Source organism: Poecilia reticulata, linkage group LG9 (genome assembly GCF_000633615.1).
Source record: "Poecilia reticulata strain Guanapo linkage group LG9, Guppy_female_1.0+MT, whole genome shotgun sequence".
NCBI classification, from domain to species: Eukaryota; Metazoa; Chordata; class Actinopteri; order Cyprinodontiformes; family Poeciliidae; genus Poecilia; species Poecilia reticulata.
Genome location: NC_024339.1, coordinates 12,951,245 through 12,975,643, shown reverse-complemented (window position 1 = coordinate 12,975,643; position 24,399 = coordinate 12,951,245). Strand labels below are relative to the sequence as shown.

The 24,399-nt window shown below is 35.9% G+C and overlaps 2 protein-coding genes across 5 annotated transcripts; both read left to right on the top strand.

The window, feature by feature from the left end:
* The first annotated feature begins 225 nt into the window (after window positions 1-225).
* LOC103469939 (major facilitator superfamily domain-containing protein 10) lies at window positions 226-8,958 on the top strand. 2 transcript variants are annotated; one of them, XM_008418023.2, is made up of 13 exons: window positions 226-367; window positions 1,227-1,405; window positions 1,651-1,747; window positions 1,834-1,937; window positions 2,043-2,201; window positions 2,941-3,132; window positions 5,911-6,013; window positions 6,105-6,216; window positions 6,828-6,936; window positions 7,022-7,112; window positions 7,966-8,013; window positions 8,100-8,189; window positions 8,369-8,958. In XM_008418023.2, the coding sequence occupies exons 2-13, from the start codon at window positions 1,262-1,264 to the stop codon at window positions 8,470-8,472; spliced, it is 1,353 nt and encodes a 450-aa protein (XP_008416245.1). In that variant the 5' UTR covers window positions 226-367; window positions 1,227-1,261; the 3' UTR covers window positions 8,473-8,958. The 2 variants fall into 2 exon arrangements, with proteins under 2 accessions (XP_008416245.1, XP_008416244.1); XM_008418022.2 differs by having other exon boundaries at window positions 226-371.
* A 991-nt stretch (window positions 8,959-9,949) lies between these two features.
* Window positions 9,950-23,818, top strand: LOC103469938 (selenocysteine insertion sequence-binding protein 2). Of its 3 annotated transcripts, none has more exons than XM_008418021.2 (18): window positions 9,950-10,328; window positions 10,686-10,795; window positions 10,879-11,002; window positions 11,096-11,165; window positions 12,158-12,369; window positions 12,488-12,554; window positions 12,635-12,729; window positions 13,968-14,111; window positions 14,186-14,257; window positions 14,341-14,442; window positions 14,536-14,668; window positions 14,745-14,911; window positions 15,745-15,871; window positions 15,943-16,120; window positions 16,884-17,104; window positions 18,894-19,048; window positions 20,117-20,309; window positions 22,193-23,818. In XM_008418021.2, exons 1-18 carry the CDS (start codon window positions 10,320-10,322, stop codon window positions 22,303-22,305), a joined length of 2,292 nt encoding a protein of 763 aa, XP_008416243.1. In that variant the 5' UTR covers window positions 9,950-10,319; the 3' UTR covers window positions 22,306-23,818. The 3 variants fall into 3 exon arrangements, with proteins under 3 accessions (XP_008416243.1, XP_008416242.1, XP_008416241.1); XM_008418020.2 differs by having other exon boundaries at window positions 9,951-10,328; window positions 12,152-12,369; window positions 12,638-12,729; XM_008418019.2 differs by having other exon boundaries at window positions 9,951-10,328; window positions 12,152-12,369.
* Window positions 23,819-24,399: the final 581 nt, after the last annotated feature.

Sequence of the window (24,399 nt, the reverse complement as noted above, 5' to 3'; positions counted from 1 at the left end):
TTTTACTTTTACTTAAGTACAAATGTTAATGTGGTAGCTTTACTTTTACTTGAGTACATTTTTGTCTGTGTATTTGTACTTTTACTTAAGTACATTTTTTGAGTACTTTCTCCACCACTGTGCCTAGCACGATTGGGCTACGGCGTTCGTGTTGAAACTCAAAATTACGAGCTTGCGACGGTGCCTTGAAGGCAGCGGTTTCGGGTGGCTGCGCTGATTACGCCACATTCTTGTCATCCAAATGCAAGAGGACGGCAGTTCCTGGTATGGATCCACAGTGGAGGACCGATGAGGTGGAGAAGGTAAACCTTATCGACTCCTCTGACCGGGACCAGCTACTGCGGCTTACCCAGCTGACGGAAATACTGTAGGTAAAGTTCCTTTTGTGTTCCTGTTCGAAAGGGGAGATGCTGATACGTGTCGATCGGTTCTTGATTCTGCGAACACGTAAAGTGAAAATGTATGTTTGATTTGGAGTTTGATTCTGTTGGAACGAGGAGTTCAGAAAGGCTGGTTTACAACATGTACAAGAATTGTTTCCTTCTTCCTTGATCACATTTTCCTGTCTCTTTCCTGATAACTTACTGGAAGACTGCGAATACTGAGTGATGATTTACAGACATAGTTCACTTAACATTTCTTCTGGCTCTTAAACGCATCGCCATTTTTACATTTGCAAGTATTTCCTTAAATATGCTATAGCTTTTTAATTACATTACTATTAGAAATGCTTCTTAGTAGCATCCATATAAGCTTTACAAAAAGTTATTTTTGTCTCCAACCAGATAATAGATTAAGAAATAGTATTTTAATACTATTATATTTTATAATCCTACAACTACTTTGATGCCTTTACCAATTCTCAAAGTGATAGTTTGTTCTTGTGGTCCAGCTTTTTTCTTTTACCGTCATGACACTTAAGTTATTTATTTTTCAATTTTCATTTTAAATAAATCAAATTGCTTTACAAAAATATTCATACTCAAAAAACTCACATTTTGCTGTTTTCCAACCACAAACTTCAACATGTTTTCTTTTATTGTTTGTTTTTTTACTAAGTAAAAAAAATAAGGTTACCTATTTTTTATTTTTAGCAAAAACTAAAGTGTGGCATGATTTCTATTCTTCCTGGAATCGTAACCTTTTTGACCCTCTGTTTCCTGCAATTGGAGCTTCAAGACGTTTGGATCTGCTGATATGTCAACATTTACTATACTCTTTCATAGGAATAGAGGAAATAATCTAATCAGGAACGTCAGCTATGAATGAGGCAGCTGGAGATGGAAGCTCCTTCTCGTCGAAGGTCATCGGCATCGTGTTTATCATCCTGCTGTTGGATCTGCTGGGATTCACGCTGATTCTGCCGCTGCTGCCTTCCATTTTGGATCATTATGCTCAAGCGGGGGTCAGTAGGATTTCAAAACAGTTTAAAGACAGCAGAATAAAATCATTTGGCTTCAGTTTAAAAGTGCAGGAATTTGGACGTGTTCAGACTTCTGTCCTGCTGTGAACAGAAGGTGTTTTATGTGAAGAATTTGATCCATAAAAGCCATAACCAGCACATAATTTGATTAGTTTGGGAGGCCTGTGTGCTGACTCACCCTGAAGTGGCCTCTCTGTGATGTTTTTGTGGTTTTTTTTCTGGGCCAGGATGTCACATATCAGTCTCTGCAGAGTGTGGTGGACTGGTTTAGGAAGGCTGTTGGGATTCCTATGGAAAAGAAATACAACTCTGTTCTGTTTGGAGGCAAGTCATTCCAATCCCTTTATTCCATAAAGAAAAAGAAAAAAAGGAATTATCTCATGTTTAATACTCCTTATCTTGTCTTTCAGGTCTGATTGGGTCGCTGTTTTCTTTGCTACAGTTCCTGTCGTCGCCTGTAACAGGCGCTCTGTCTGACCGTCATGGCAGACGACCTCTCCTCATTCTCACCACAGTAAGAAGGACACTATAACACCTCAAATGTTTCTTGTTTTCCATTATAAAATCCAGTGAGTCGTATTCCACCAGTTTGGGGCTAATTGGGTGCTTTGTTTGTCAGGTAGGGCTGGCAGCCTCCTACGCGGTCTGGGCGGTTTCCCGGAGCTTCGCCATGTTCCTGTTGTTTCGGGTAATTGGGGGCATTTGTAAGGGAAACGTCAGCCTCTGCACTGCCATCGTGGCGGACCTGCCGTGTCCAAAAGCACGGAACAGAGGAATGGTGAGCAGGGTCAAAGTTTGGGGTTTTTCATTATAGTTTAGTTTTATTTTGTTGTAACCTTTTGTTTGTTTTCATTAGTTTTTAGTGTGTATTTTCTAGTTAATATTAGTTAAATATTGTTTAGTTTTTATTAGTCTTACTAGTTGTGTTTTTTTTATACTTTGGTTAATTTTTAGGTGCAGAATTCAAAAAGGTCAAAGTATTCTATTGTGATTATGTTATACATTGATTGGGTAATGAATACGCAACAGAAGATATAATTTTCAAAAAATGCAGTCATTTATTGCCTGTTGTGAATTATGCCAACTTTTACTGTCAAATTATGAAGTACCATAATTTGCTGACAGCTGAAATAATAAAAATCTGGGGGGAAAAATCTATTTCACATAAGTTTGAAAGGCTAATAAATAGATTAATAAACGCAAAAACAAAGGATATTACATTTATAATTTCCGTATGTTTTAGTTAGTTTTATAAACCCACAATAGAGTTGCGATTAGTTATAGTTTGTGTCCCCCATTAATTACCGTTTTAATTTATTTCAGTGAATAAAAATGTTTTCTCATTTTTGCTATTTTGTTAGTTTTAGTTAACCATGATAACTTTAATGCTGAGCACAGACTTCTGTGGTGTTGAAGTAATTCTTCTTAACATTTGTACATTTCTCATACTAACAGTTTTTTCATTCATGCAGTTGCAAGTCCATTTTTTTTCAATTCTAATAATTTTTTTTGACCAGGCAATGATTGGTGTTGCCTTTTCCTTGGGCTTCACCGTTGGACCTCTCATGGGTGCTTACTTTGCTGTCAGCTCCAAAACAACAGGAAATGTTTTCTACGAAACTCCAGCGCTGCTCGCCTTGACCTTCAGTGTTGTTGATATTTTCTTTATTTGGATGATGTTGCCAGAGACGCTTCCTAAGGTTGTTAAGGTGAGTTTAAAATATAAATAAATGTGATGTTTCTTAAAGGTGGTCTTTTATGCTTCCTTTGAATGATTAGAATTTGTTTATGGGCTATACAGAACATGGTCATTACATTTTTTTTCACAATCATTTTTAGATAATGAGATTTTAGTCTGGTCAGTTCTCCCTATCTTGAACTCTTTTCAGAATGAGTTGTTTTAGGGCCTCTGTCCCTTTAAATCCAAATAAGTTGCTGCTGGCCATGCTCCCCAAATTGTACAGCTATTGCCAGAATTCCACTTGGGTTGCTAGGTGATGGGCTGGACTCCACTGGGGTTGCTAGGTAACAGTGTAGTTCCGTGGAAAGAAGTTCTTCAAATGGCTCATTTTCCAGACACAAAACAATCATTAACTTATTGTCAGAAAATGACAGGGTTATTTATTTATTTATTATTTTTAGAGGCAATAGAAACATAAATGGAAGTACAAAAAGTACAAAGTTAAAGTACAAAAGTACAAAAAAAGTGCAAAATGTGAATTTTGCCTCAGGAAATACCGATTCATTATTTTGAACTTTTCATCCAATCAATTGCTTTTTTAAATTCCAAATTTTAGTTAGTCGGTTTCCATTTGTTGCCTTACAGCAGTAACTTCCTGAGTTGTCACGGTGATGACACTGTTTCAGGACGTTTCTGCAGGGAGTCAAGAACTTATTTCAGCGTTCTACGTTGAACGCAAACAAAAACAGCGGCGGGTTTACAGAGCATTTTGTTCCAGCACTGACAGTGTCATCGGGTGGACACTTGATGCTTTAGGTGTCCCAGAAGATCTTTGTTCTGTTCAGGCCAACTGGTTCAGATTTCACCAACCTCTGTATCTGTAGATCTGCTGCATCCACAACATTTACAATCCAAAGAGTCATTTTGCCTTCATTTGAGCTACAAAAAGACATCAGAGCTGCAAATTCTACGACTCGGCTTATAATTTTTGATAAATATCTACTATGAGAAGTTTGTAATTTTAAATGATAATGTTTTTGTGTATTATTTGAATTGAATTGAATTTTTTTTATAGAACCACAATTTATTTAGTTTTTTTTATTAGGTTTTAAAGTTAGAAAAACATACAAATATTACCAAAAAATATATTTTTTAAATTATCCATTTTCTTTTATGGGGCGCTGACTGTAAAGTTACACAGTCAAACAGCAGAAACTTAATTAGATTTTTATGAAAAAAATCATACATAAGTAGATATGATATAACTGGAATAAATTAAAAATGTTTGTCATAATATAAAACCTAAATGTTATTCATTTAAAATGTCATAGTTCAATATTTAGTTTTTAACTAAATAGTATGCAGTCACCAGTCAGTCACCAACCTAATGAAGACAAAAAAGGTCTAAAAAGTCTTACTGACACCTTCTAGTGTCATTCTAATGTAGTAATTCAATGCATTTATTCCATGAACGTGATTCGAAACTGTAAAAACCAGCATTTGTTTTTATATTTATGTTTTAAAACTTTAGTTCATGATTTTCAGTAAAGTCGTTGAGAGCCATTGTGAAAGATGCTCAAAGCCATTTGTGGCTCTGGAGCTGCAGGTTGCAAACCACGAATGTAGAGGATTTAGGGCAAAAGGTCACTTAATTTTTCATGGAAAAGCTTTTTCAAGATTATGTGATGTTAATAAAGCTAGATTATGACACCTCAATGTGTTGAGGCTCCATGTGGAGTTGGATTTATGGTGAGCCAGGACTGAGCAACAATGTAACAGAGTCTGATTAGCTTGTAGTGAGAGAGTGTGAGAAATGGTGACTACATGCTGTATGGAGCAATGAAGTGGAGGCTCTGCTACAGTAAAGAGGAACCTACACTTCCAACCTTCACTTCTGTTCACAACACATTGAGTACAGCTGAAACAATTAATGCAATTAATCAGTTATTGACATAATCATCCGCTGATTTAGTTATCGATTTGTTGACTGGATTCAAAAAATGCCCATTTTTGAAAGAACACACTGGAATACTGGAATCAGAACAAAGAACAATAATTTTTTCATTTTCATTTTTCATTTATAGATATTTTCTACCAACTCCACAAGTCGCGTAGATTTAACTACACCTTGTTCTATTACATTGCAAATACACAAATCTTACCAAGTATTTTTGGTCTAGTTTCTAGTGAAAATATGTTGGTAAACTTTAAATAAGTCATAAATGACTTACAAGTAACTTTTCAGCAAGATATATGAGCTTGTTTTAAATCAGTAATCCCTTAATTTTGATGAAAAAGTACTAGTTCCATTGGCAGATTGTTTCACTTATCACATGAGTAAATGTCTTATAATAGTGAAATAATATAAAGGAATTATTAACTTAAGACAAGCTCTTATATCTTGCTTAAAAGTTACTTGTAAGATAGTTTTTGTCTTATTTCAAGTGTACTAACATATTTGCACTACAAACTAGCCCAAAAATACTTGTGTTTTTGCAGTGTAAGAACCTTTTGCTATCCAATTGTTAATCAGTTAATCCAAAAAATAATCACCAGATTTGACCTACACTCTATTCATTCTGAGTCAAGAGCTGAGCTTTTCTCATGTTGATGTTAGAAGTATTTATTTAACTGCAGATGCGTCCTTGGCTACAAATTATACATACAGTAGTTTTAAGCAAAAAAAAAAAAAGAAGTAGATATTCTTATTTTAAAAAGTTAAAATTATTGGTTCATTTCCATCTTTTACTGTATTTCCAATGTATTTAATGTTTTTTTCAGAAATGTAAAGTTATTGTCATTTCAGGGTTCATCTTCTCATGGTGGAGACTCACTGGACCTTCTCAGTCCAGTTTCCTTGTTCCATTTCACTGCTGTCACCAAGACAAAGGAACCACCTTCTAAAGAAAGTGAGTGCTGGTTCTACATCATTGTACCCTTTAACTAGACCAAAAATTTACTATGGCCTGCTGACAGGAAGTGTTGTTGTGTTTCTTACAGGAATGCAGAAGCTCCAAGTGTTGGGTTTGGTTTATTTCTGCTACCTCTTCCTGTTCTCCGGCCTAGAGTTCACCCTGAGTTTTCTGACTCACCAGCGCTTCAAGTTTACAAGGTAGGGTTGATGGGAGAAGAATAAAATTTCTCACTTTAATCTCAGTGTTTTCACTCTTTTCTCAGAATCAGAATTGTTTAAACTAAATAAGTAAGGCAAATGTAGTCTAAAACTCAAATCTGCCTAATACATTTGGGACAGGCTTTCAGTGTGGATAACTTGCAGGTTTACAAATCCTACTAGAAAAACATAGTTATATGATTATTTTTAAATTCTCACATAATTTACATTCACCTAACTTAAGAATGTTTGGTCATTTATTTCGATTTCGACATAATTAGAACTCTTTTTAGTTACCTTAATCCTCCTCCGTAAAATCGCGTGATGTATTTTTGTATTTTTTGGCGGGGCTTTTCTGTCAGGCAAAATCTTGAGCCCCACGCAGACATCTTCAATGCTAGCATAGCATTGTTAACTAGTTAGCTTTTCCGCGTCTATCAAGGACAAATGGAAATTTATTGCAAGTTGGCTGGATGAAGTGTACATTTATTTTGATAAGTAGGTCTTAAATTCCATTCATAACAATTTTATAAAGTCTTAAATCTGAGTTGGTGAAACAGGCAGAAAATCCAAGGAGAAACATAAATGCTTTTATTGTCTTCTGTAAATAGCATGCAGCAGGGAAAGATGTTCTTCTTCATTGGTGTCATCATGGCTTTAATCCAGGGGGGTTACGCTCGAAGAATCAAACCTGGGCAACACATACGTGCTGTTTACATGGTAACGATATAATCTATCTGCATGCTGAATATTATACTGAACAGGCAGAGAAATGTAATACTGAAATAAATCTTAATCCTTTCAGGCAATAATGATGCTGATCCCTGCATTCATTCTCATTGGGTTATCGTGGAATATTGCAATGCTCTATATCGGCTTGGCATTGTACTCTTTTGGTGAGTAATGTTTGCGTTTTATCTGATAATATTTTTAATAAAGCAGTAATGATTGAACAAAATTTTGTTAAATTATTGCTGCTTGTAATGAAGGCCGTGATATAATTTTAGGATCAACTAAAATCATAGCAACTTTTCATTTTTATTCTTAATATAAATAATAGGAGATGATTAGTGGCTGCCTGTAAACCTTTTATGCACATCTGACGAAAAGTTAATCGAACAATAAATTTTCTAACATGATTTTCTTAAAACAAATTAAGAATAGCGGCATTGAAAGGTGTAGTTGCCACGTCTGACCATAGAGGGCGCTATTGATTCTTTACCAGAAGTCAGAAGAAGATTGAAGTGGTCATTCTTTTTTCCGTGTAAATTATTGATACGTAACCATGAACTAAAGGGTTAAAATTTAAACCAAATTAGTTGGACCAGAAAACTCTGCAGTGAGATTGTGAGTTTGATTGATTTTAACTACAGTAAATAAATTCAATGTTTTATTCAGATTAACTGTTTACTGGTAAATTTGATAGGATTTCAAAAGGTTTCTTGATAAAATAAATAAAACATTTCTTCTTACAGAACTTGTTTGTATAATTTTCTTTGTTGAAGACAGACATTTCCAAGAAGCTAAGGATTATGTCATTAAAGATCAGCAGTTTAAATTTTAACTCAAAGGTAAATTTTAAGTTAAAAAGAGTAGGTCCAAGAATTGATCCCTGGAAATTAAGCTTCCCTCAGTGTGACTTTTAAAGTTTGATCACTCAAAAATTATTTCCACTTGGAAGCAAATGGAAATTATTTTCTCTATCTTCATTTAATTTACACTTTTTTGTTCATATTTTGATTGTTGCAGCTGCAGCAATTGTAGTTCCCTGCCTCTCTACCCTTGTTGCTGACCACGGTGAGTCTCCTTTATTAATTTTTTTATTAAATATTATAATTTTGAGATCAATGTTGCTGATTGTCCTTTGTCGGATGTTTGATCAGGTTCAGCTAATCAGAAAGGTACTGTGATGGGGATCCTGCGTAGTTTGGGTGCGTTGGCAAGAGCGTTTGGGCCAGTGGTGTCATCCTCTGGTAAGGAAGCTAAAGAATAGAAAAATAATGGCCCTTTTAGCTTTTTAGCATTTGAATTTAGCTTCATATAAATTATCCCTGTCTCCTACAAATCTGGAATTACTTTGAGACGCCTCTATTTTTGCTGTTTTTGTATTTACATCTTATGTTTATCCAGTTTTTTCTGTATTTTATTTCAGTTTATTGGATTGCAGGAGCACAGACCTGCTTTCTCATCACGTCGGCCTCATTTGTGATTCCACTTTTTCTTCTGAGCAAAGCCCAGAGGTCAAAGGAGGAGTGACCTGCAGAGATCAAGCTCCTTCTCCAGCTGCCTTACATGAATGTTATAATGTTTACATTTTTTGGGAGAACAAGCACTGTGTTTCCATTTTTTTTTACTCAGTAGTGATGTGAGGATTACTTTTGGTGCATTGTGCCAAAGATAAACATATAAAACAAAAAGACCAAACGTATGCCAAAATAGAGAAGTAGGTACAGAATAATGTGTTAGAAAATAATTCTGTATATTTGCACATTAAGACATCTCCTTTTTATTGAACACATGTTTTGATGATTAGAAATTACATTGTTAGTGGAGTTTGAGTATCCTTTTATAAGAGTATTTTATCCTATAGATGCAGTAGTTTATAAATCAGCAATGTATTTTTACGGTCATTGAATGTGTTAATGGTTTATTTTATGAATGTTTGAAAAAGAAACGCATCATCCATTGGTCGTAACGGAATAATATCCTAAAGGTGTCAATAAAACTACAGTAATAATGTCATCAAATTAATTTTTTTTATTGATAACCAGCGTTAAGTAGATAGTAAATATGATTGTTTTACTTCACTTCTGTTTTCAACAATTTTTTTTTACATTTTTGAATTACATTTTAAATAAAAAGTAAGTGTAGTGACCATTTGTCCCAAAACTTAAATTCAAAAATCAAAAAACTCAAAACTCAAAGGTGACCAAAACAAAAGTGAATCCAACTCAAATAATCACCTGATGCACCGTGGATTCTGGTTTACGCAGCACAAAGGATCAAAAAGGTCAAAATATAGTTCTTTGGTTTTATTTCACAGTTCAGGCAAAAAGGTTACAGGCTTCTGCTTTGATTCCTGTACCTGTACTTTGACTGATGACTAGTGAGACTGATGAGACAATGAGACTTGATTCCATAGGCTGGTAAAAAAAAAACTTATGACATCCCACGTGCATAAGCTACCTAAGAGACCCACCTATTTATACCGTGAAATACCCACATCCCAACCTGAAATTAAATGAATTCCTAATCAAAGAACTTATTCTAAATAACAAACAAAAATTCAAATGATAAATCAACTAGAAAATAAACAAGAATAAACTAAACCATTTAAATTCTAATATTTAACTGAAAATGGGGAAATAGCTCCTACAGTAAGAATTCTGAGTATATTTCATGACAACACCACTAAACCTCATATTCAAGGTATGCCTAAAAAAGACAATATCGACAAAGTTCTTGCTAAAGCAACTAGAAAAGACTGAATTTAAGGCGAATTTTCCTATTAATAAGCTAAGAAAACTCACTTGGTAGATTTTGTATATTATCAGTGTACGCCAGATTTGCTATTTGTCAGAAATATCTTTCGTTACTTTCAGGAAGTCAACCCAACTTTTGACTGAATTATTTAATTTGCTCTCTAATCCCACAAGATGTCGCTATTACGCCGTTTGTTCCTCTGTGAACGTCGCCTTCACTCAGTTGATGGGACTTCCGACCCTGATCTGAGAACTGCATTATTTGGCTCAACTCACCAACAAGAACCGATCCCTTCAGTTCTTAAACATTTATTCATAAAGCTGTACCTCTAGCCTTTAAATGTGATCACAGTTTTGAAATCTAAGTTGTATGTGTGAATGTTGATATGGAATTTGAGTGCAAATGAATTAAGATCGTTTAATTAGAAGAGCTAGCGGATTGAGTCGGTTCGACCGTAACTGACACATCACTCAGCTAGCTGCTGTTTTTTTATGCTAAGCTATCTAACAGGTTGTTCATGATTAACAAACACATGGCATAATCGTAGGGTGGACTTTGACAACACTTGGAACCGCATGTGAAAATACGAATATGTGACTAAATCTTAAAAAAGCCTGAAGATGGAGAAGGTAAAGAACACCAAATTGGATTATAACTGCCTATTTAGCTAGCACTGAAGCTAACTCGTGAATAGGTCCTGCTACAGTTACAGTTGTTTCTAAAAAGTGCTTAAATGGGGACAGCTGATGAAGTGAAAGATAATATTTTGTTTCCGAAGACGTAATTTTGTCTGAAGCACAAATGTTGTGTTTTTAACACTTCTTAAAGTTTCTATATGTCAAAGCAGAACTGAAGTGTTCCTTATAATGCGTTTTTTTTTGCAGTGTATTTAGATAATTATGTTGCATGTTTACCAAAGATTTTTGTTGACATCACTTTACTTTTTCCAGGAGAGCAAACTGACACCTAGTAATTGTTCTCCCCAGAATTTTGAAAAACATCAGAAGAAAAGAAGCAGAGATGCTTCTGATCCTCACACAGCTTCAGTTCCTCTGGTCTTACCAAATCCTTATGTGTCCAACCAAACTTCAGCCAGGTATGGAGATCATGGCTAAGCCCAAGGAATCGGCAACTCGACCCCTGACCATATCTTTCTCTGTGTCTGTGTGTTTTTTTAAGAAACTGGACAGATCTGAGCCAAAACCAAGCAGGAAAAGGGGGAGATGTTTCAAGAAGTCATGGCTACAGCAGCAGACGTCCTGTGAGGGACAAAAACAAGCTCCTCTGGGATCCACATTCAAAGGTTTTCTTTTTATTTCACTTATTAAAGTCACGCTAAGTTACTTTCGCTTAATTTATGTAATGGATTTCAATCATTTTGTTGGTGTGTTTGCAGACATCAAAAAGCAGCAATGACTCTCAGGGCAGAAATGTGGGCAAAAACTCAGCGGATGCACGACAAAAAGGTAACCATCCTCCATCAAAACTCGAGTGACTCGCATGTAGATTTTCAGAAATAACCAAATTATGCCTTCAAAAGCTATTTATATATATGATATCCCATATAAAAATATAATGCTTACATCATTTGAATAAACATTTATTGGTATATAGTTAAATTAATCAATAATTAAGAGCGCCTTCAGTCAGAGGCTTCTTCAAGTTCGCTTAGATACAGACCTCTACAGGAGATCTTTCCATCACCATCTACAATAACTTAGTTTTGAATTTTAAATTGAATGAATACATATAATTAGACAGAAGAGGATGACTCGCTGCGATGAACAGCCAGAAGAATACAAATAATTCAATTATTAACAAAAATGTTCATTAATTTTGTTAAACTATTTCAGTATTTATCAAGTTAACGTTTCCATTGTCACAGTCCATCATGAAATAATTAAGGCTTTCAGGCTGATTCACCAAAAAGATCCTGATGATTATTATTGTGTGTGTATGTGCTCGTGTGTGTGTGTGACGGGAATCTTTAATTCTAATTTTGCTGTTTTTTAGCAGAAGATCCAACTAAGACGCTGGGTTTGCGAATTAGACGGTCTAGAAAACCTTCGTTTAAAACAACGAAGGTTTTATTCCACTTATTATATGAAAAAACCTTCTTTTAATACTTAGTTTTTGTCATTTAACATTGAATAATAATAATTAATCTGCAGTTTAACTACAGACCAATAGTTTTTTTTCTTGATCCGACCCAAAGACATTCAAGGAAATAGAGATGGTATAAAATTCTCCATGTGCAGCAACATAAGTCTATGAAATATTTAAATACTTCAGTATTTATGCATGATGTTAATATAAATTGAATTCAGATTTTTAATTGAGTTGCACATTTAGTTACTTAACATATGTCTCATATATATTATTTATGCATATGAATAATTATAAAGCTTTATTTAGTAGATTATTTATTGTGCTGTTGTCTGTCCCTTTGGAGCATCAGCAGGTTTTAGACATGTCAAGTCAGCCCCAGTGTCTGGAAGGAAATCAGCACCAGCACTGGCAGATTTTGCCCCGTTTGAAGTGAAGATGGCTGATTTTCCAGAGTTAGATGGCGGTTTGCAGAAATCAGCTTCTCATGCTGGAGCACAGAAAGTCTGCTGGGGTCCAAGCCCTCAATGCACAAACCCACAAACTCAGACGACTACCCAGAAGGTTGGTTTCTGTATTTAAAAGAAAAATCAGATTAGATCGTGTAGAAATATTGTGTAGAAACACTGAGCTGTTTTTTTATTATTATTATTATTATTATTATTATTATTATTATTGGCAGGCTGGAAGAAATGGCTCTCCAGCAGAACTTGAGCCCTTGCAGAATACCGCCCCTGTTAACCCACCAGGTAAAGGCAGAAATCATCTCCTCAACCACAGCATCAGTCTTTTCTAACTTGTGAATCACTTGTTTTTCTTTCTTTCCTAGCAGCTCAGCCGGCAATAACATCCTGGGCAAATATTGCCTCTCAGCCCCCAAAGAAACCTGTTACAGACGAGACAATTCACCGCAGCGACACACAGGTGCAGTCTGTTTTTTCTGGTTTAATTCTTAATAAAAAGGGTTTCAGTCTTTATTCTTCTCTTTTCCTCGTGAGACGTAAGGAAGAAATTTAAACGGAATCATCGAGAGTCGAGTTGGGCTGGAAGCTGATCAGCCAGAACCTCGCCTTGGTTTTCTGGGCTGGATCAGCAACAAAACTCTCTGATGGTTCTGAGTATAAAGAAGCGACTGGGAGGCTCACCAGTTTGGATTGTTTTTGAAAACTTAGCAACTTTATTCGTCTATAGAGTCATTGATATGAAGTGAAATAAAGATTTTGGAGGCAGTTCTCTTTCTTCAGTCTTTCATTCACTCTCTGCAACGGACCAGCAGCGAAACAGGCCCCCAGCATGATGCCACCGCCGTGATTAAACTTCATTTTGACTCTAAGCCTGTTGCAATAAGCAATAAATGTATTACCTGCATAATTAATTATAATGAGCTCAATAATTTACATTTGGGCAACAATTTAAAAAAGATTATCCCCTCTAATATTGAGAAACGCTGCAGTAAATATCTGTATCGGTCCTGATATTGAAATAAAAATCTAGATCTGGTATCGGTGACAATGTACCCAATCCATAAATGCAGATCTATTCAGTCTAATTCTGTACTCTGGTCTGAGCGAAGTCATGCTTTATTTATTTCATATTATATTTAGAATTACTAATTGCACTTTCTGAACCATTTAAAGAAAGTTTGTTGCAGATTATTTCTTCATGTTTGACCAAACTTGTGAAGCTGTTAGTGTATTTAAATGTGCTGTAGTGGTGCAGAGTTATCAAATGAACTTGTTATTCAGTACATTTATGTTTTATTAAAAAAGAGAAGTTTTCAGGACTGTTTTTCTGTTTTGGATCGGTATTGACCGATACTAAACCTCTTATCTGTTGGTATTGGGAGTGACAAAAGTAGATCTGTGCATCCCTGATATCTACAGAACCCTAAAGCTAAGAAAGCTGAAAAAATAGGCAGTTAAACTGGTTTAAAGAAAATTACTTGCACCTTGTGAAATCAAAGTTTGCATACATGTTTGCATATATTTCACCTGTGTTTGCATTTACTAACATGAATATTCTGGCTTTATTCTTTTTGGGCTTCTTTCCTAAACTATTAGCCTGTTTTTTGTTTTGGTTTATTTGCTTGTTTTTGAAAAAAAAAAAAACATCTCTTTTTACAATGTTTTATTTTTCTAACGTTCACTTGTTTATATTACCAGACAAACTGCCTCTCTACCCCACAAGAAGAGGGCGGCCCAGGAAAGAAAAAGCGAAAAAGGAAAAAAAAATCCAAAAGCAACGCTGAGGATGCAGAAGCCGAGTCGGGGAGTCCACTAATTCATCACAAGCCTCCAAAACTTGAGGTAAAATTAGATTTTTGCTTCCTCTGGGTGAATAAAGATTTGGACATTTAACTGAATTTATATTTTTTTCCTAGGATGAAGAAGAATTCCCTGACTTGGTGCTGGGTTTAACTGGGTTAAACAGCAAAACAAAGCTATGCAATGAGGTAGATATCGTCAGTGTTTTAAATGCATCAACATAAGATAAAATATCATAAATAAAAGTCTTATGTTGTGGTTTGATGTCAAGGAAAACCAAAGAGAAGGAGGACAGTACCAGTCTGCTGACCTGAACAAGGAAAAGTCACCAGTAGGAAAAACTCAACTGCCTGAAATGGCTAAAAAAGGACAGGTTTGTGTTAATCATTTGTTGAAACTGACCCTTTCAGAACAGTCTGGTTTTGTCTCAGTGACGTAGCCCTGACCTTCATTGCCTGATTTGTAGAAAGCAGAGAAAGTATCGGGGAAAAAGAGCAAAGCCCCGGTCCAGCTGGACATCGGAAACATGCTGGCCGTCCTGGAAAAGAAGCAACAAACTCAAAAATCAAAGCAGGACACCAAGCCGATCATTCTCTCTGGTCAGCTAATGTCGGTTTTTATTTCTTCAAAAACCGCGTTTAAGGGCGTAATTAAGTGACGCCTGCTTCTTTGTAGTTGGTGGAGGACTGCCTGTCGTCCAGAAGCAATCGTCGGCTCTAAAGAAGCCGCCATGGCAGCAGGATAAAATCGCACACAATCCGTTGGACTCGACCAGCCCTTTAGTTAAGAAAGGAAAGCAAAGAGAAGTGCCTAAAGCCAAGAAACCCACTCCTCTGAAGAAGGCAAGTGGACACCATCTGCCATACACTCACTGCTGCTCATTATAGTAGCTGCATTGTTATATTGAAGCTCATATATCATCATTTTTACAACTTCTCATTTTCAACACTGTTTAGAAGATCCTGACTGTTATATGTATTTAAATGCTTCAATGTGAAAAGAAAGAGCAGAACGCTAATGAGTGTTGATGATAAAGAGTGATGATGCTACATGTGGAACGGCAAATTCAGCTATTGGTGCAAAACGTTTGGCCAAAGTGTTGGTAGAAAGTCTGAGTTTAAGTTCATAAAGCAAAGATCTTAGAGCTGCAGCTAACAATTATTTTAGTCATTGATTATTCTGTCAATTAAACGTGATAAAAAATATTAGCATATCTGCAGAAATGCATTAAAATATGCAAATGAACAATTAATTCAATTCAATTTTTTTTATAAATCTATTACCTAAAACGCAATAACATATAATTTCTTGAGTGAACGCTTGATCATTGGTACCAAAGGATGAATCTGCAGCTTAAAATACTTGTAACATCAACATGTGAAAAGCTCAGATCTTCCTGCTTGACTTAATATCAGTACATTGAGGGCTAATCTGTTTTTTTTGTTTGTTTTTTTTTATTAACCGATTAATAAATGGAGAGCAAAACATGCTTGACAGATTTTTTTTTTAAGTACTTTGAACTAAAGCTAAAAGTTATGCCACTTAAGGAGTTCAGAAAAGCAAAACTAAGAAAAGGCTGTTTGATTTGTTTCATACTTTTGAGCATTTTTAGCTTTTTAGTTCTAAAATATGATGTGATTTTTTTCTTTAAGTCTTTATTCTGCTACATATTCAGGTCATTTTGAAAGAAAGAGAAGAGAAAAAACAGAGACGCCTGCTAGAGGAAAGAGGACTGCTGCCTGAAAATGGCTCTGAACTCACTAATGATGCTGCAGAAGAGCAGCATGACTCAAATGACACAGGTCAGTGCGAACATGTTCTCACTATAGAAAGAGTTCAGAACGACTGAATTTATTCTGTTTGCCTCTTTCAGAAGACATTCAGAGTCTTACACAAGGATTCGACGAACAGCTGAATTTAAACGGTACAAACGCCAACATGGAGGAAGCAGATGAGGACAACGACAAAAACGATGATGTGCAACAGGAAGTCCCGTCATCTGAGCCCCAACAGAACAACGTTCCCAAAATTCACAGCAGGAAGTTTAGAGAGTAAGGAGGCGACGTTGTTCCCTTCGTATTGACTAGTAAGGTCTGATGCCACCGGGTTCCTGTCCGATGCCAATACTTGTTGCGAAAACATATTATGTGTCTGGTAAATCTAAAAAAAGTGGAGTAATTCAATTCTTTGCTGCATAAGAACACAAGACATCACTTTAACTGATTTATTTTGAAGTCTGAAGTACATTAGGGTGACGGCCTTTTTTATTGTTGCCAGGCTATTTTAACAACGGCAGACAATCATACAAAACATGTTAAAATGGTGTCGGAAAATAAAAACATGAGTGAAGTAATAACCCTACTGAAATAAATGCTTGTTTAATTATTAAGAACTACTCTAAAATGAAAGCTTGCATCCTAAAAGACATTACAAAAACACATTACTTTGAAAACATGTTAATGAACCTGCAACAAAGGCAGGTCTTTGAAACTTTCCCATTCATGTTTTTGTTAAGGAAAACCATATTTACTGTTTTCCCTTCAGTCTGTTTTGTTTTTGCGCAGAACGTCTCCTGCCTTTGAAAAGATTCTGTTATTTAGGAAAGATCTCAATGATTTAGCTACTTTTTAATGAGCTCTTGTTAAGATCCATTATCTCAAGTGACTGAAATAATGAAAGTATTGATACTTAGAGAGAATCGATTTTAAAGCACAATAGGTCTGGTATTGGAAGTATTGATATTTAAGCATCAATCCACACTTTGCTAATATCCAGAGACTTCTGCGTAATAATTTCCTGTTGTTTGCATGGCAGCTACTGCAGCCAGATGCTGAGGAAAGACCTGGATGAGTGTGTGACGTCGCTGCTGAAGGAGCTGGTCCGGTTCCAGGACCGGCTGTACCAGAAGGATCCCATGAAGGCCCGCATGAAGCGGCGGATCGTGATGGGCCTTCGAGAGGTTCTGAAACACCTCAAACTGAAGAAGGTCAAGTGTGTCATCATCTCGCCCAACTGCGAACGCATCCAGTCCAAAGGTATTCAAAAGTGCCCGTCTGTAGGTTATTTAGGAAAACGTCTGGGAAATTATTAATCGTGTCGCGACGACAAATTTAGCTGGACAATAAATTGTCCCTGAAGTTATTGCGATAAACAATAATATTGCTGTGTTGAGACAAAACACATTCTCACAGATCAGTAAACTTTAAATTATAATAATCATTTAACACTGAAATTGTAAGACATTTTAAGTATCCAAATTAAATAAACAAAACAAATTAATTATTGTATAATAAAATTAATCTCATGATAAATTAAAATTAGCTCAATAATTTCCATTCTGATGATTAATGTGCTTACAGGGAGGTCATAATCAATTTTTCCATTTTATTTATGTTTACGGATGTGTGTGGTTTTTAGTTCTATTCTTTTTATTATTTCTTAGTTGTGTTTTATTTTGGATAATTAAAATATCTTTTAGTTCCAGCATTAAGTTGTTTTTACAAAATAAAAGTTGATTAGCCTTTGAAGAGAGAGAAAACTTGCATTATTATGCCATTGTTTTTATATTACTTTAAAATCGTATCAAAACAACAATATTATCATTTATTGTAACAATGAAATGTTTTTTTATGTGACAGGCTAGTTGCTCATGCTAGTAATAGTGAGGCTTCATACTGAAGTGGCACAGATTGGATTTTTAATTATATTTTTTTTATCAGATGAGGATTGGGCCGTTCAGACTGCGTTGCATTTACCTGCTGTGTGAAAGTAACCTAACATTCTCTGGTTTATCATGTCATGAACTCTAACACAGCTCCCAGGGCCTTTAAAAGAAAAAAACAAGTCCACAGCATCACAGATCTTTCACCATGCAACAAGCACCTTTTTCTTATATTATATTTTTATTTTATGCCAAACCCATGTGGGTTGTTTGTTGTCATGGGTTTAGTCCGAGTCTCATCTTTCCAGGGAAAGTCCCAGAAAATGTTTACATTAGTGATGGTAGGACAAAACAGATTTTCCAAACAGCGTTAGATAGATCTAATGGTTGTTATGACTGCTGCAGTGAGTGTAGGAGGTTTTACCTCTTAATGTGCAAACTGGAGAGATAAATATGGGTTCTCCTCCAAGACGATGGTCACATTTTTAATTGTTGCTCTGACTGTAGTTGTTTATCTTATTAATCTTTTTTTTTTTCACAGATTTTCTGAATGATCATCTATATTTAATTACGACGAGTATAAGGGCCACAATAAGAAAATTAAAAAAATTTAATTACAAGAATACAGTCATAACAGTAGAGACATGAATAAAGTTGAAATAATACAAGAATGAAATTTTATTCTCGTATTATTATGACTTTATTCTTGGATTGTTTCAACTTTGACTATGACTTTATTCTTGGGATTTTTTTTGTGTGTGTATTTTTTTTATTTTATTGGTATTCCACCATTATTTAATAGCATGTTCTCCTGCATTTTACATTTTAAAGAATAACTAAAATAATGCATATTAATGTGGAGAGAGCTGCATATAAACACTTTCAGATTTCCTTTTTAAATGTTTTTAAATAGCTATTTTAGAACACCAAAAACAGAAACTCGAAAGTATTTTGTGACATTTTCATTCTGATGAGGAAACACATTTCGATCCTGAAACAAATCCAAGAAAAACTTTGTTTTTCATCTCGGATGGAAATAAAAGACTCTGCGTCGCAAATGTGTACAATTACAACATCAGTGGCGGGGAGGTCCATACAGGCGTGCGGCTGCTGAAACTGGACCGGGAAAAGCTGCATGTTGATAGAAAATATTCCCTCCACAGGTGGCCTGGACGAGGTTCTGCACACGATCATCAACATGTGTCGTGAACAGGGCGTACCGTTCGTGTTTGCACTTTCCAGGAAAGCTCTGGGCCACTGTGTCAACAAGGCTGTGCCCGTCAGCCTTGTGGGCATCTTCAACTACGATGGAGCGCAGGTCAGGGTTATCATTCTCAGATATAGGGCAGCAAAATCTTCCACATGTGGACTCTAGAACCTAACTTGGTGCAGAAGTTCCCAGGCGCTTACCCTTGTGAAAAAAAAACAAATGAAAAATGCAAGATGGTCTTCAAGGAAGACTGATTTTTATCACAGATGAATAGCTTAGGTGTCAAATCATAGATGATTGGATGAATAGAAATCATATGTACTGATAGCGTTTTGATTTTTCAAGATGGCCACCACAAAAATCAGAAAGTGTTCAGAAATCAGTATTTGGTGGAACAACCATGAGGTTTTCAATGGGGTTCAGTGCAGTGGACTCGTAATTTTTCTAGAGCTGCATGTTTGCACTAAAATCAGAAGTAGTTATAGCCACAGCTAACCACAAATGTAGATTCTCTAACCAGTAGCCTGCTAAACAAGAATCTTAGCTTAGCTAACACTAAACCACTAAACATATATAAAAATTAGCAGAAGCTAATGCTAAACCACTAAACTATTGAAAACTTAGCAGGAGTTAATGCTAAACCGCTAAACACATTAAAAATATTAGTGGAAGCTAACGCTAACCAGCATCTCATTTTGCTGCATATTACTACTTTAAAGTTGTGTAAGAAGGATGACCATATAGTTAAAAACATGTAATGTGGGGGTTCTGTGGTGGCCCAGGGGCAAAGCACAACCCATGCATTGAGGCCCTAGGTCTCATGCCAGTGGCCGCAGGCTCGATCCCCAGCCTGGTGACACCCGCTCAGTGGTGCAAAAAGTGGGTATGCAGGGTATGCAACGCATAGGGGCGCAGCACCAGAGGGGGCGCCAAAACCCCGTCTGGAGGGGGCGGCGCGCCGATGATTGTTTTTCCATACACTTCGGCGCGTGTAACGCTCCTTCACCTCGCGCACATAACGAGGTAAATGTAGCGAGTTTTACCCTTCACGTATCGTCGCCTTTTTTATGCTTATATCCACATCTGTAAGATTTTTACAGTAAAATGCTGAACATCTAGTAGCTGTAAAGGTTAACTAACATTTTAAAATGTGAAAATTTTCTTTGATGCCTACAGGATTTCTATCACAAGATGATTGAGTTGTCATCTGAGGCCCAGAGAGCCTACGAGGTGATGCTGTCGAGCTCGGAGCGCAGCGACCAGCCCGAAACACAGCAGCATGGAAACACAGAGCCACTGCAGATTAACAGTCTGGCTGAGGAGTCCGAGCCCGGACCCAACAGCAAATGGTCCGAGAAACCACATTACTGTAAGTCACAGCGTTTTATTCACAGCACAATGAGAGGGAAGCCATCTTTTTCATTAACTGATCAATAAGATAAAACCAGAGATGTAACTACATTTACTTGAATAACCTTTTGGAAAATATGTACTTTTAGGAGTAGTTTTACTGCATTGTACTTTTTACTTTTACTTTAGTAATATTAGTATGAGCAATCGCTACTCTTACTTGAGTAAAATGTATGGATACTGCATCCAGCACAAATAACTTCAATGAAGAAAGAAGAAACATTTCAAACAGAAAATATTTGAAACATATACTCACACTTACAGTTTATGGTAGAGTGAGACCTCTTGTTCATACACCAGCTTTGTTGTTCTGTTTTTGTTTTTTCTATCTGCTAAGCCTGTTGGGCGTTTGGAGATTACCGTATTTTTTGGACTATAAACCGCTACTTTTTCCTAAACTTTGAACCATGCAGCTCGGCGCGGCTTTTCGGCGGATTTTTCTTCAACCACCAGGGGGCTCTTTAGCAGGAAGTGAATCATTGGAAGTCAAAATTGGAAATCAAAGAAGAAAGTGCTAATTTTTATTTAGAACAAGCACATGCTAGCAGCAGGCACGACGGAGTTTTCAAACTTATACCCCCTCATCATGGAAACCACACGAAGAAGTTTATATGATGCAGCTTTTAATTTGAAGGCTAAAGATCTGGCAGTACAGATCGATAGCCGCCTCACGTACACTCGGCGTTAACGAATCCATGGTTTGGCGTTGGAGACGCAGGGCTGCGTCCTTAATAAATCTGCTATTAAGAACTGCTGCATCCTTGTGGAAAAACGAGAGCGGCAGAGATACCAGCGGCCTGTAGCCTGGTGCGGCTTATACAGTGAACCCTCTCTATAACGCGGTTCACCTTTCACGGTCTCGCTAATTCGCAGATTTTTTTGTGCAGTTTTTGTCTCAGTGCATTGTGTTCTGCGTCCTGATTGGCTAAACAGTCTCCAAGCTCCTTCTCTACCTGTGTGCAAATATAAGTAAAACAGATTGGCCATTCAGGAGGTGAAAACTGAAACTTTGAATGCCTGCTGGAAAAAACTGGCCAAAACCCGACCGGAGACTCGCTTGATGAGATCCATCGCTCTGCCGTAGGTACAGCTGTGAATCTCGCGGGGCAGGTTGGAGGAGACGCTTTAATGACACGACTCCGGATCACATTAAGGCCCGATTGATGCACACGCACATCCGCTGACCTGAAAATAGGTTTTGTTCTTTGGTTTCAATGTAGAGTATTTAATTATGCTGTATAAAAATTGTAAAGAGTAAAGGTAACTACTTCGCAGATTTCACTTATTGCGGGTTATTTTCAGAACACAAACCCCGCGAAAAACAAGGGATGTACGTTTCCAGTTTTTTTTTTTTTTACTTTGTAGGTGCAGCTTATAGTGAGATGCGCTCTATAGGCCGCAAAATACGGTAATAATACATATCATCACTAGAAGTACATTACCCTACACACATTACTTACTGTAAGTATTAATTTTAAGTAAAGTTTTTAATGTTAGAGAAAAAGTTTGAAAATGTGTTTATCTTGCTTGTGTGTATTATTTATTTGTAGTATTTAATTTAGTCTTTAAAATGCCAGAATTTGCACATATCTTCACATTTTGTCTATTGACATAATTTTAAAATATTAAATTAAATGCTAGTACTTGAGTAGCCTTTTCACCAAATACTTTTTTTACTCGAGTAATTTATTGGAAAGTGACCTTTTACTTGTAGTGCTACTCTTACTCTGGTTTTGTTTTTTTAGTAAATTAACCTGGAAATGATTACTCGATACTGTAATACTATTTAAGACCGATAGAGAAATTCACCTGTGGTGATTGATTTCCTCTCTTCCTTCTCAGTGAAATTCTGGGAGCAGATTCTGGAGGAAGAAAGCAGCCACGCTTTGCTGAGCCACGTGGAGCAGCTTCTGGACAGCGAATGCACAGAAAACGCAGAAGAAGAGGAGAGTTGACTGCAGCAAATCTTTCTCCAGCTACGAAACAAGACAAAAAAATTTATTTGGGTTGCTACACCCACAAAAACACTTTTGGTTTGATTTCTTTTCTTTTAGGTTTCATTTAATTCTATTTCCTGTAAATTACGAATTCCTTGAATTCCTTCAGGAAAAGACCCAGATAAGAAGCCTCAAAATATAAACTCAACCATGTTGACTGTGACCCTTCCTGCTGAATATGTGGGATGTTTCTTTTCTTGTATTGAGCATATAACTCTATATTTTGGAGCCATTGTTTTTGACTTAATAGCTATATTCGATCTTTGGAAATATTTTAAGGATTGAAATGAGTACCACTTAAATCAGAAATGACAAAACATAGTTATTAAACTAGTTATTAATTAAGCAGAAACACTTTATAAAACATTAATAAGCAGTTTTAGGGCATTCTGCAGATTTTTCATTCATGTATGAAATATAAATGTAGCTGCTTTTTAAAGGTCAGTAAAGGGTTAATTAGTAAAAAACATGTTTATTAATTACAAGTGACTAAAACTGTTTTATTGGAAGGAAGGACATAGGATAAAACCAGATGTGATGAAGACCAGCAGATTTAAAAATGTAATAAGAAAAGAAGAATGTAAATATGGCATATTTTCATACTGGAATGAAAGAAGAAACTGATTTTGAGTTTTATTCTCATTTTCCTCATAAAGGTTGTTTTTCTGTGTGCTGATTTGTCACAGCTTTAGACTGTAAACGCTTCACGTTTTGATAGAACTGCTCTGTAACATAAGCACATGTTCTCACACAGTTTTGACATTTAAATCAGAAGTTAGAAGCAGCAGCAAGAAACTTTAGGGTTAAATTCACACACTGGGGAAAAAAGAAAAAAAACGGAGCTCCAACTTAAAAAAAAAAGTTAATTTGTTATACATAATCGAATAAAGTTTGCCAAACTTATTTTATTTCCGTTTAACATAACAACCTAAGATATTTACTTAGATAAATTTACTTGTAACAAATGAATAATTTTTTTTAAGTTGGATCAACAGTTTTTTTCAGTGCAGTTACTTTAAAAACTAGCACTTTCGCTTTGTGACGATCATCTTTTTGCGGTCTAATGTTTGAGGCCGCCTTATTTTTGATTAAAATCCCCTGCTTTGTCAGAGTTGCCAGGGCATTAAGAAGAGAAAGAGGCCCACAGCATCACCATTTCTCTACCTTCCCTAACAATGGGCATGAGTTGCTTTTCCATTTATTGTTCTTTCCAACTGGATTGTTTGTCTCACTTCTTGTTCCAAACAACTCTTTGGCCTAAAGAATAGCTTTGTTGATAGTTGTTTTGATTAGAAAATGGCGTCCATTACTCCAGATGTACCTACATCTTTGAGATGCATTCAGGACTATTGTTCATCACAGTTTCAGTTGTTTTCAAATTGGCTACTGTAGGGCGGGTAGCACATTTCTGGATCACATATGTTCGCTTGTGTTTCCTATTTTGACAGGTTAGTAAAAGATATGTACCTCTGCTTCATGTCATTTGTACCTCAGGTAAACAGGAAGTCTTTGATTATTAAATGAAAGTTACAAAACTCAAATCAATTTAAAATGAGGAAAATGTTTCAGTTGCACTTGTTTTTGTTAAAGTTGTTAAGATGATTTAACTAAAAATTAAAAATTTTTTAATGTTGGATATTTTCCCCAATAACTAAAGTGTAGGTTGGATTTTTAATTATTCTTTTCAGCGAAAGATTATACTACTTAAACTAAAGATATAATTATTTACAAGATGTTTTTTAGGGGTCCCAATAAATTATGATTGTATAATTTTCCAAAATGTTAGATATTTTTTATATGTTCACAAATCTATTTTAAGATTTACTTAGGGTGATGTACCGACTACATTCTGTAAAATTTCATATTTTTGTGTTTTCAAATGAATACAGGTAATTTTTGTTTAAATTAAAGTTTAAATAACATTGCCAGCTGATCGTCGTCTTATGTCGCACATAGAAAGTATTGCAAAGTTGCATTATGCAATATTTTGACAATTATGATACCCTTAAGAGAGACTTGACTCCATAAATTGTCATTTGATTGGTCCTCCTA

What these genes read in the sequence shown, in the direction of transcription:
- LOC103469938 (XM_008418019.2), top strand. An exon ending in AAATGGCTAAAAAAGGACAG is followed by an intron (nt 14,443 to 14,535) that starts GTTTGTGTTAAT and finishes CCTGATTTGTAG; the next exon opens with AAAGCAGAGAAAGTATCGGG. An exon ending in AACCCACTCCTCTGAAGAAG is followed by an intron (nt 14,912 to 15,744) that starts GCAAGTGGACAC and finishes CTACATATTCAG; the next exon opens with GTCATTTTGAAAGAAAGAGA.
- LOC103469939 (XM_008418023.2), top strand. Translation starts at nt 1,262, where the DNA reads ATGAATGAGGCAGCTGGAGATGGAAGCTCCTTCTCGTCGAAGGTCATC. An exon ending in CAGCGCTTCAAGTTTACAAG is followed by an intron (nt 6,217 to 6,827) that starts GTAGGGTTGATG and finishes TTCTGTAAATAG; the next exon opens with CATGCAGCAGGGAAAGATGT. An exon ending in ACATACGTGCTGTTTACATG is followed by an intron (nt 6,937 to 7,021) that starts GTAACGATATAA and finishes TAATCCTTTCAG; the next exon opens with GCAATAATGATGCTGATCCC.